The 11,811-nt window shown below is 43.2% G+C and overlaps 1 protein-coding gene across 1 annotated transcript; it reads right to left on the bottom strand.

Annotated features, from left to right (window-relative positions):
* Positions 1-751: 751 nt before the first annotated feature.
* Positions 752-10,861, bottom strand: oc90 (otoconin 90). Its single transcript, XM_036131218.1, has 9 exons — positions 10,516-10,861; positions 6,462-6,513; positions 6,256-6,324; positions 4,082-4,256; positions 3,194-3,294; positions 2,965-3,096; positions 2,492-2,545; positions 2,152-2,217; positions 752-990 (listed from the first exon to the last, which is right to left on the bottom strand). Exons 2-9 carry the CDS (start codon positions 6,502-6,504, stop codon positions 752-754), a joined length of 879 nt encoding a protein of 292 aa, XP_035987111.1. The 5' UTR covers positions 6,505-6,513; positions 10,516-10,861.
* Positions 10,862-11,811: the final 950 nt, after the last annotated feature.

The raw sequence follows: 11,811 nt of genomic DNA, 5'->3' as shown, positions 1-11,811 counted from the left end.
CACTGGTGTAACAAAGAACTTGAGATCCATCGTTAGCTTCTACCATCTGGTGAGGAAGCTGCAGCAGATGCTTTTCTTCTATAAACTCAACAAGCCCAAACCTCCATTTTGATTTCATCTTAGAGCTTCTAACTCTTCTCTATGTAGATGTTGGTGGATGTCACTGCAGCACAGCCTGGAGGATTTAGAATAAATCTCCCCATCGGAGGAATCCCTGCTCTCTTTTAGAACCATTAAACTTAGGATCAGCATCAAAACAAAGACGTACATCCAGAAAGACGGCGGCGTGTTCTCCCTTCCTGTCGTGAACGAGAAAAAGTTTTTTTTTCTGGCTCACCGCGGCTGATGTCTGCAGGACTGGGGGTCAGCTGGTCTTCAGCGGCGTCCTCCCACTCGGCGGCTTCCTCTGCAGCAGCCGCCTCATCCAGCTCTGTGGACGCAGAGGAAACGTCTGAGCCAGGTGGGTCACTCAGTGGGAAGAGTCCACGGCTGAGGAGTTATTATGGGTGCCATGAAAGCTGTGGAGTTCAACGCTTACCTTTAGAGACCCAGCTGTGTTTTGTTCCTTCCTGCCGTCCCTCCCCTCCACCTTCCTCAAATTCTACAACACAAAGCACACCTGCCTTTAAAAATTTTTCAAATGATGAAGCTCACATGATTGATGCATTGCCCTGACGACCAGAAACTCTAAAAAAGCTTAAATGATGTTGAATGTCTAGAAACCAGCATGTGATTCTGTTATGAGCGTCTTTTAGACAAAATAAGCAGCCTGGTGTAGCGTTAGAAAAGCCTTTAGTGTTAAAATGCGTGCTTCTGGAAAGTGTTGCACAGGTTGAGTTAGTTTTCTGTCTGCAGAGGTACCTGCGGTCTCTGTGACGGTACCAGGAGGAGTCAGGAGGAAGGTTGGTTCTGGAGGCCCGGTAATGCCCTCACCGCCCGTCTCAGCCAGATAAGTCCGGTTTCCCCCCGCTCCCATCACGTCCACCTCTCCTGATTAAATCATGGAAAGTTCAAGACACACTGGAACTGTAATTAGTTGTTTCAGTTTGGTTTAAATACTACTTAAAGTCATTGTCATTTTTAATGAATAACCGTAATCTCAACTGAAGCATTTTTAACCAAAGTTTTTGTTCTACACCCACAACAGCAGCACAATCGGATATAAGAAGACATTTAAATCCAATGACAATAGAAATCTGTGACATATTTGAAGTACTTTTCTGCAACTTAACCTGGGTTAGCATCCAGGGAGCTCCTGTAGGTGCCCTAGGAGTTCTGGGAAAGAACCATGAAAGCTTGTAAAGTTCCTGTAAATTACCCCTAAATTTGAAAAATGCAAAAGTACCCTGTTTATTCTAAAAAAAAAAAAAAAAATAGGCCACAAGTTTGGGAAGCACCAGTAAAAAAACAAAAACAAAAACAAAAAATACTTAAATATCAAAAATGTGTTAGAACAACCCGTTAATTCACGAAGGTCACCTGCAACTTTTACAAAGTTAAGTTTCAGAAACTACCTGTTAGGTCTGTAAAGTAGCTTTAAGTATTAATAATTTCTTAAAAGGCCGAAAAACGAACTAAGATAATATATATTTATAATAAATTTTATATATATATATATATATATATATATATATATATATATATAAATTATTATTATTGTTATTATTATTTCAAAAGTAACCTGTACATTTTAGAACGTAAGCTATAAGTTCCTGGGAAGTCCCTGGAAATCCTCCCAGTTAACTAAAATAAGCTTTTCTCTATGTCAATAATGCATAAATTGCAAAAATTAACCTGTAATATCCTAAAACATTTATCATTTTACTTTTATTATTGCTTATTTTTAATAATACAATATGAAAAGTATAGAGATTATTATGTATATGTTACAGACACATTGCATGTATTCTGTAAAATGATTTATTTACTCCAATCTTAAATTAAGCAGAATTCAAATGTGATAATTAGTTTATAACAACAGAAACCAGTTAAGTTGTTCTGATTATGTGAACAAACAACGTGGATGTCAGTGATTTAGCTTTCCTGCTTCTCAGACCAAACGGATCAGATTTATCAGAAGGAGCTGGGCTGGTCGGCTTAAATCGTTATTCCAGGATTTTCCTGTCATGGTGCTGAAAACTGGATGTTTACCTGCAGCCAGCAGGGAGGAGTTGGACAGCAGATCCGCCGCTGAGCCGTTTGCTGCTGAGCGAACATCTGGAAAGCGGAAGGACGAGGACAGTTACCCCACAGCTCCACATTAACGGGCCGGCATCGGGTCCAACAGGATGCTGGCATCAGCACTCAAAGACCTCCAGCAGGCCTCTCTAACTTTTCTCCACTTCAGCCCCTTTCCACAGTTATATTTAGACACGTGTGGATCAAAGCCTCTTCTTTCTGCTCAGATCACCGTGGGCAGGAGGCCGCGGCCATAAATGTCAGGAGGTGGTGGTTTTAATTGGCTGAGGCGTGAGTCCGCTCTCAGACTCACCTGCTCCGCCGAAGACCTCCCCGTCCTCCAGCACGCCGCCGCCGCCGAGCGGGTCTGAAAGGAGAAGGAGACTAATGAGAGATCCCAGGCAGAGAGGAGGAAGACGCCATGGCGGGTGGAGCTGAAAGGCTGCTGCAGCTACCAGGACCAGAATTTAGCTCACAGACAGGACCAAAGACCTGTTCTCAGTGGTTCAACTACTTTAAATGTCATGAATATCAAGCTTGGGAGTATTCCTGGAGCGTCAGGAGGACCCAGAAGTCCCTGCAGGGACAATACAGCCCGTCTGGAACACCTTGGAGTCCCCAGAAGGAGCCGGAGGATGTCCCTGAAGACGCGTTTACCCTGAGACCTGATCTCAGATCCACAGGAGACGGATGGGTTCTTTAATCGCCTCATCGTTTGACTGGAAAACTGAGAAGATAACCTTATTTTAGGGTAAAAAAACAGACCTGGATGTAAAAATAAATCACCTGTCGCCTCTCCGGCCGAGCAAAATGACTCTGAGAGACCCCTCAGGGTGGAGTTGTAGGGGCTCCTCGTCACGCAGTCGATGGCTGCTTGGTCACATTCACACAGCCTCTGCTGACACGGGTCAGCGGCGTCTGCAGGAGGAGGAACACCGTGAATCCTCAGCAAAGACCTGCAACAAAGACCTGCAGCAAATCTCTGCAGGGCCCCACTCTGCAGGCGGAGACTCACCACAGCTGGTGTTTGCTGCAGAGCAGCTGAAGTTATAAGGAGGCAGCTGCTGCCTGCAGGGGGCAGCATTCTGGTAGCACCGTCTGTGAGCCGCACAGCAGCTGTGGGGGAACAAACCACTGAGCTATGTCTGTTTGAACGAGTCGCTTTGAAGCCACCAGCCGCCATATTGGTACTCCCTATTTTCCTCCAGTAACTAGGGAATATGTGCGCTACAGCATCGAATAACGAGGATTTTCTCATGTTCAGGGGGCGCTTAAAACTTTTAAAATGTCAAATGCCATTTACTTTTATGTTATGTTCTAAAACTATCAAGTACTGAGAAAGTCATGTGCTGAAATATTTTGCATTTTATTCATTTAAATATATATGTTTAACATTTATAAATATATAAATAACAATATACAAAAACATATATTTACATATGTGTATACATATATATGCATATACACATACTTATATATACATATATATATATATATATATATATTTAATATGAATAACATGTAAAATATTTCAGCACTTAATTTCCTAGTAGTTGATAGTGTTAGTACATCCACTGACTGTAGAATTATCTATGAAATGTTTTCACTCAGCCAGAAAACTGCTTGTTGTTGCAACCAAATCCTGTGAGATTCTGTGACAGTAGGGAGTAGCAAGATGGCGGCCAGTGACTTCAGTTTTTCGGGAAAATCAGCACTCCAGTGTATTATATAGATCAGTGGAACAAACAATCAAACAAGATAAACTAAATGCATCAGGAAAACATTTTAGTGACTCCTATTCATTCCTGCAGCAACTTCTTCAACCCCAGCATCGAGAAAAGCACATTTAAAGTCAGCAGCGAGGATTTTAGAACCAGTTTTCATCTGTTCTGGCTCTTCTTACCTGTCCAGAGGATCTACAGGGTTCCCAGACGGCGCGTATCTGCAGGAGCAGCCGTAATCCTCCAGGTCCCGAGGACACGGCCCTGAGGAACACCGCAGCCTGGACACAAAGCTCAGCAGCGAGGGCAGGTTGTCGAAGACGGCGTGCAGCCAGGTGAAGCGCGGGCCCAGGCAGTCTGACGGAGCAGGAAGACGGAGACGCTGGTGTGAGAACTACCAGAGATTTAACCAGAGAGGATCCTGCAGGACAGCCGCAGTCTCAGGAGGTCACAGACTTTTAATCAGCCAACCTTTAATCAGGAATGTGAGCAAAACGTTAAAACTTTTAGGTTTTATTTTCCCCTGAATAAATTCTCTCAAATTAAAAGTTTGAACCTGGATTTGCTGCTAGAACAAATAAATGGATCTTGATTCTTCATGTGCATCTTTAATAGGAGAGAGAGAGGCTAATAGGGATGAAGCACACCCCCACACTCCTCCTCCTCCTCTTGCTCTTTTAGAAACTTTACTCTGATTTTAATTGTGGTATTCAGTTAATGGTGATTATAAAATGCTTTGTATTATTTTTTTATCCCTCTGCTCTGTAGCACTCTGAGCTCTCTCTGAAATTTAAAGTTGCATTTTAAATAAAATATATTATTATGAACAAACTGTCCAATAAGCAGCGACTCATGGAGTTGATGGATTATTGCAGTCGATCTTCCAGGAATAATCAGCTTCTTTAATTGCTAATTAGGTCTTTAGTTTCTTACAGTAAGCAATAGTTTAAATGTAATTTAAGTCATTTCTAAAGTTTTCTAATGTACAATAAGCTGCTAACATGGAGTCCTTTCAGCCGCTAAGGTCATTATCACTTACAGACTAGCAGATGCTCTCTGTGACGGAACCGGGATCCAAACCCGGGACCGGCCGTATCAAAGATGCTGACTTTACCTGCTGCAGCACAGAGGAACACTGAGAGGAGCTTTTACTGCTTTATTTAAACTCTCCACATGGATTTGTGTCTTGTTTGGTTCTTCAGCAGCTCTGCTGATACCAGAATCCCTCCATGCATCTAAACATCATCCTTTAAAGGAAATATTAGTCATAATAATAATAATAATAATTTGTCTCTGTTATGCAGGACTTTGCGCTAATACCTGCAGCACTCTTCGCCCTTACTAGCCTCTCTCTTTAAAGAGAAGATTCAAGATACATTTATTTGTTTTTGCAGCAAATTCAAGTTCAAACCTTCAATTTAAGAGAATTTATTCAGGGGAAAATAAAACCTAAATGTTTTTCTTTTCTTACTAAATTACTGGTGACAAAGGTTTTGGCACTGACAAGTCCTATCAAAATAAATCCAACATTAGATTTTTTTATTTTTATTATAAACATATAAGTCCGACCGTCACAAACACAAACATGGAGAGCTTTCTAAACGGTTGTGGGACTTTGATGGGAACTGAGCTCCTTGGTCTGAACAAACACTCCAGATGGGTCTGTTGGGTTCTTCTGGTGAGTAAGGTGGAGGAGGAGTGATGCTGTGGGCCTGTTGCTCGTCAACCCTCTGCTAGGCATCATAAAATTTAAAATACAAGCAGATTTTAGATAAAAACCTGGCGTTAAAAACTGAAAACCAGCCGTCATTCAGGGGAAAAATCCTCCAAAACCCAACAGAACGTCTTTAGGACAGCATCATCAACAGAAACAACAGATTCAGTCATTCTGAGGGTTATCACACATCTTTTCCAGGCTTGCCAGTAATTGTGGAGTTTTTTTTTTAATTAAAGCTTAGACAGCTTGTTTTAAAAATCAGACGTGAGCGTTGGGAAGGAGAGCTACGACTCCCCAACGCCGCTGCGCTCATAACCAGCAGAGCATGAAACGGCTTCATGCAGGAGCCGCTGCAATCGGATCTGCAACAATCTGCCTCTCTGGGTTTAAAATAAACGAGCGTTTGCTTCACACAAGCAAAATATCGGCTAATTAAACTGATTTATACCAGATTAAAGTCCCTAAAGACAAGAGTTGGGTCCCTGCAGGCCGCCATCCAGCGTCACGTGTTGACTCATCCTCTCGACCCAGTGAACCAGCAACCTTTTAGTTTGAGTCATTAATTACAATCAGGCCAAGCGGGCTGTGTGCTGACCGTTAAGATGCCTGAAGTTTATCTTTCTAAGAGACGATTCTCACCAATTACATGCCCGGCGTGTTGGCTGCTGTCCTCTGGGTCCGCACAGAACCAGGAGCTGCCAGAAAGGCCTGCGGAGGAAAAAAACGCTTTAATTCACGCGCGCAACATTTAACACGTCAGCCGTTTAATTGATAAATCATTGTGTAATTAGTGGGATTACACGGATAAAGCAAAGCGGGGCAGCGGTTTGGAAAAGGGAACTCACTGTTGGGAGCTGCAGACAGCATGAGAACCCACAGCAGGATCATGGCGACTTCCTGCAGCCAGATAGAGAACCTTTGTTTAGAAAAAACATTAGAATCACAACTTTAAACTGAAAGTTATTCTCAGCAGACAGAGAGTGGACCTCCATCTGACGGCCGATCCGCACCGCGCCGGCCCTTTAAGGTCCAACTAAAGTCACAGCAACAAGGCCAGGATCCAGGTTCTGGTTCCTCGGTCCAGGTGGGACGTCTTGGTGCCACGGCCCTGCAGTCATTGTGAAAGCTGCTGCTGTGGGTCTGCATCCTGAAGCCCACTCAGGTTGGGGAGTTTAATTGTCAGGATGTCTCATGTAGGAGTGAGGACAGACTGATAGAACCAGGTTGGGCTTTTCTGCAGCGATGCAGACTAAGGTCCAGAACTAAAAGGTGAGACTGGTCTCTGTCCAGATCCTTCCTGTCTGGCTCCAGGCAGTGCAGGACAATTAAAATGCATTTACCTAATGTTCATGTTAGCTGGCTCCAGAAGGTACACTGCAAAAATGAAACTAAAAATAAGTTGAATTTTCTTAAAATGAGTGCATTTGTCCTTGATTTGAGCATGCAAATAAGACGATTTGCCAATGGAATAAGATTTTTGCTCTTAAAATAGGAACAACTCATCTCCATCATCTTACTTCAAGTGCAGTATATCTAATTATCTTATTTTAGGGGTCAAAATACTTATTCCATTGGCAGATAATCTTATTTACCTGCTCAAATCAAGGACAAATACACTCATTTTAAGAAAATTCTACTTATTTTTAGTTTCATTTTTGCAGTGTAGAAGGACTGACCCTGGGGGACAGAGTACGCTGCAGAAAGGGAACTAAAAGTAAGTAAAATTTCTTGAAATTTGTGTATTTTTCTTTGATTTGAGCAGCTAAATAAGACTATTTTCCAATGTGATGAGTGTTTTTACCCCTAAAATAAGATAATTAGATTTCCTGCACTTGAAATAAGACGATGGAGATGAATTGTTCCTATTTTAAGTGCAAAAATCTTATTCCACCGCCAAATAGTCTTATTTACCCGCTCAAATCAAGGAAAACTCCACAAATTTTAAGAAAAATTTACTTACTTTTAGTTCCCTTTTTACAGTGTAGGGAACTAAAAGTAGTGTTTTCTTAAAATTTGTGTATTTGTCCTTGGTTTGAGCAGCAGGTATAAATGATCTGCCAATGGAATAAAATTTTAACACTTAAAATAGGAACACCTCAAGTGCAGAATGTCTAGTTATCTTACCTGTCCAGAGGATCTACAGGGGTCCAACAGATAATCTTATTTAGCTGCTCAAATCAAGGACAAATCCGCTCATTTCTAGTAGATCTGATTTAATTTCAGTTCCTTTTTTTGCAGTGGGAACTGAGAGGGCATCAAGATGTAACGAAGAGAAGCTGGAATCAAACCCACAACCTTCCAGCTGCAGGACGACTACCACTGAGCCACTGTCGCCCTGAATGAGGGAGATTAGATTATTAGATTAGATGATTGGTGCTCCTGGGCTTCCTCTGAGTCTCTCCAGGTGACTTCATCTTTTTTTCTGCTGAATTTCTCCTGTTAGGACTTTAGAGTTTTTTTTTTATTTCTTTGTTTTATGCTTAGAAACGTCTGCAGAAGAGCTTCCTGCATTTCTTTTAGGTGTTTTGTTGTTGTTTTTGTCGTTGGTGCGGAGCAAAGCCGAGCCTGAAAGCGCAGCAGATCTTCCATGGATCACGTCATCACAGCCGTCACCGCTGCTCTCAGAGACCCGCATTTACTGCAGCGTCTTGCCCCCAGCTCCATAGATTACACCTGTCATCATCATGATTATTACTGCTGCACCAGACGACGCCTTCATCAGGGCTCGCTACATCTGCAGCTAATGGCTTCCAGCAGCTCAGCCCACCTGTGGCTCTGCTCACAGCACCAACCAGTGGAGGATTTCAAACCAGAGCGCTGATGCGTTATGGCTAATCTCTGATGTCCGGTTCGACGCTGACGCCTCTGAGGCGCCGTGATGATGGAGGACGCTGACTTCAGAGACGCTTATCTGCCTTCCCGGGCTGGAACAACAGGAGGTCACGTCGTTTAATGATCGACCCTCAGAGGTTTGGTCAGAGAGAACCTGAAACACTGCTGCAGGCTGGTCCACATGGTTCTCTGGGGTTTCTACAGCTTGAACGCATGCCTGACATTGTTGGGGCTCCTAAGGAGATGATGGATGGTATCCTGAGGTATCTTCTCCTAGGTCCTGGACAGGGTGGTGCCTCCTGACATCTCCTGAGCTCCTGGACAATCTCAACTCCAACCTGGCGGCGTCAGACGGACCTACACTGCAAAAACGGATCTAAAAATTAGTAAAATTTTCTTAAAATGAGTGTATCTGTCCTTGATTTGAGCAGGTAAATAAGATTATATGCCAATGGAATGAGATTTTTGCACTTAAAATAGGAACAACTCATCTCCGTCATGTTGTGCAGGATGTCTAACTATCTTATTTTAGGGGTCAAAATACTTATTCCATTGGCAGATAATCTTATTTACCTGCTCAAATCAAGGACAAAAACACAAATTTTAAGAACATTTTACTTATTTTTAGGTCCGTTTTTGCAGTGTAAACATGATGTTCCAGAGATGTTCTGCTGGCTGTAGGTCAGGAGGCCAGTCCATGGTATCAGGAACCGCCTGTACACTGCAAAAACGGATCTAAAAGTAAGTAAAAATGTTCTTAAAATTTGTGTTTTTGTCATAGATTTGAGCAGGTATCTGCCAATGGAATGAGTATTTTGACCCCTAAAATAAGATAATTAGACATACTGCACTTGACATAAGATGATGGAGATGAGTTGTTCCTATTTTAAGTGCAAAAATCTCATTCCATTGGCAGATCGTCCTATTTACCTGTTCAAATCAAGGACAGATATGCTAATTTTAAGAAAATTTTACTTGTTTTTAGTTCCGTTTTTGCAGTGTATACTCTCCCCACATGAGGCCGGGTGTCTCCATCCAACAGGAGGACCACCGGCACCAGCTAAGGGTCTAACAACGGGTCCTTCATCCCGTACGGGTCTCTGCGTCTCTCCGTAGGTTTGCCTTCCCAGACCAAAACCATCGTGGAGGACTTCTCCAGACCCTTTTCGCTTCTGCTACCTGAGCTCACCTGTAAAAAGAAACATGGGGCCAGAGCAGAACCTGACAGCTCTGGTGGTAAATACCAGACTTCAGAAGAAAACATACTCATTTAGGTGATTTTATTCATGTTTGGACTTTGATGAGGAGTTTTCCCGTGGTAGACGTCAAACTAAGAGCACCGCAGCTACAGAATCGCCATGCGCACCGGTGCAGAGCTTGTTCAGTGATGGCAGCAGCTGGGTGTGAGCACACAGAAAGTGGAGCGAAGGACAACCCATCACCGGCTGAGGTTCTGCAGGACGGATGGACAGAAGGAGGCCTGAATCCTCCTGATTGTTGGGAACATCTGAAGAAGAAAAGCTAAGAGCCACAAGGAGACGAGCAGTAAAGATTCCTGATCCGGTCCATGAGGGAGAGGCTGTTTTCTCCTGGATCAGAACCAAAAATATGGCCGTGAAGAAAGGGTGGGACCAAAAAATGTCACCCAAGATCAACTCCAAGTACTATGAGAACGGGTCGCCTCCCCAGGATTTGGTCCAAGAGTTCACTTCCAACATCCAACCTCTGCAAAAATGTCGTCTTACATCCGGTTGTAAAAGTCTTTGAGTGTGAAGATCTGCCTAAGTGACCTCTAAATGACCTCTTCTATCGTCGCCGTCGTATAACATGCCCCCACTTCTCTTTTTAAAGGGTTTTCTTCTGCATGTTTGTTGCTTTTTCTGAAACATCTTAAAGTTCTTCTTTTCATCGCTTGGTTTCCTTCTGCTAAAAATCAACTTTAAGTTCAACAAATATTTGCAAAACACATTTTTTTTTTAGAATTTTGCGCAAAAAGCATCCACACAAACGGCGAGTTACTTGACTGCATTTGTTCAGCAAACTCTAAAGCCACCAGGAGAATCTTACCTTCTAGAAGTTGAGGTTGTGCTCCTGTCGGGCCTCTGCAGCCGCTGAAGTGGGTCAGAACCTTTTTCTGGGCTCCTATTTCCCAGCAGAATGAGTCCTCGGCTCCTTCAGCTGTTTATCAGCCCTACCTGAGGAGGGGGGGATCAGTTCTGATTGGCTGTCGGCTGATACCTGAGCAGAAGCTTAGCCCGGTGCGGTTCCTGCGCAGGTATGTCGGGCGTTTTCTAGTACAGATGGGGTCCGGCAGGGGGATCCACAGAGCCGCCTTTGTCCAGCGGGGGTCTGCATCGCTGGACCGACCCGGCCTCATTTGATCCTCCCAGCGCTTCAGATCAATGAGAGCAAACAGGAAAGGTGGGGGGGGGGGCTCAGCGAAGCAGAAGAGCTGCTGGTTTAATAACAGCGCAGGTGATAATGGGGCTTTTTTTTCTGGGACAGGTGGAGATGAGACACACAACTGAATGCATTTAAAGAAACACCCAAAATCCTCCTTTTTTCTGGATTTAGAGGAAGAAAGGACCAACATGAAAGGATCTGCAGCTCTGCTAATGCTACAGGCAACTTCACCTTCTTCTATGAATAACTGAACATTTTCGGTGCTTCCAGTCCAGGTTGAGACAGGATCTATTGTCATATTTAAAATTTTTACACAATATGGGAATAAATAGGTCTGATCTAGTTTGCAGAGATTATTCAGATCAGTCTGACCTGATAACCCGCCTTGCAGTGGAAAGCGATTCTTTTCTGTAGGAAGTAGATTAAATGTGTCCTAAATCCAGATTTATTTTGAATTAGAAAATGTTTATCGTCTTTATATTGAGCCTTTATCAGTTCAAGTTCTTCAGTTTGAAAAAAAATTACCTTTTGTGATTAAAATTCACACAAATTACCTGATTAGAACAAACTCATGCACAATTCTTGATGTATGACAAACTGCAAAGATATATATACATTTTTGGAAGGTGTTAACTTTATAAATTCCTGTTACCAGGAATCGTTACCGGACTCTCCGTCAGGCCCGTCCTCGTCCCGGTCCCAGAAAGTCCGCCTGGCTAACGGAGGACCCTGCAGTCGGTGTTAAAATGATGAATGTGGCATTTTTGGAGACACACAAGCACCTACAAAGGACACGTGGACATTTATTTAATGGCTAATAGGCCGGAATGTTTTTTTCGGCATCCTTGTTGGTGTAACCAGGAGGTAGAAGATTGTAAAGGCATTTCACGTATCCCCTCCTTTCAGCGTTTAGCCACATCTCTGCTACACAGCTCAGCCTTTGCTGCAACTCTCTGCGCT

Source organism: Fundulus heteroclitus, unplaced genomic scaffold (assembly GCF_011125445.2).
Source record: "Fundulus heteroclitus isolate FHET01 unplaced genomic scaffold, MU-UCD_Fhet_4.1 scaffold_42, whole genome shotgun sequence".
Taxonomy (NCBI): Eukaryota; Metazoa; Chordata; class Actinopteri; order Cyprinodontiformes; family Fundulidae; genus Fundulus; species Fundulus heteroclitus.
Note: the sequence above shows the minus strand (reverse complement) of the source record. Positions and strands in the feature narration are given on the sequence as shown.

Bases quoted from the DNA above. Each gene is read 5' to 3' on its own strand.
- oc90 (XM_036131218.1), bottom strand. From the start codon at position 6,504: ATGATCCTGCTGTGGGTTCTCATGCTGTCTGCAGCTCCCAACA. The intron at 2,546-2,964 runs GTGATTTATTTT...TTCTCCTTTCAG, and splicing joins CTCGGCCGGAGAGGCGACAG to ACCCGCTCGGCGGCGGCGGC. The intron at 2,218-2,491 runs GTGAGTCTGAGA...TCCGCTTTCCAG, and splicing joins GGAGGTCTTCGGCGGAGCAG to ATGTTCGCTCAGCAGCAAAC.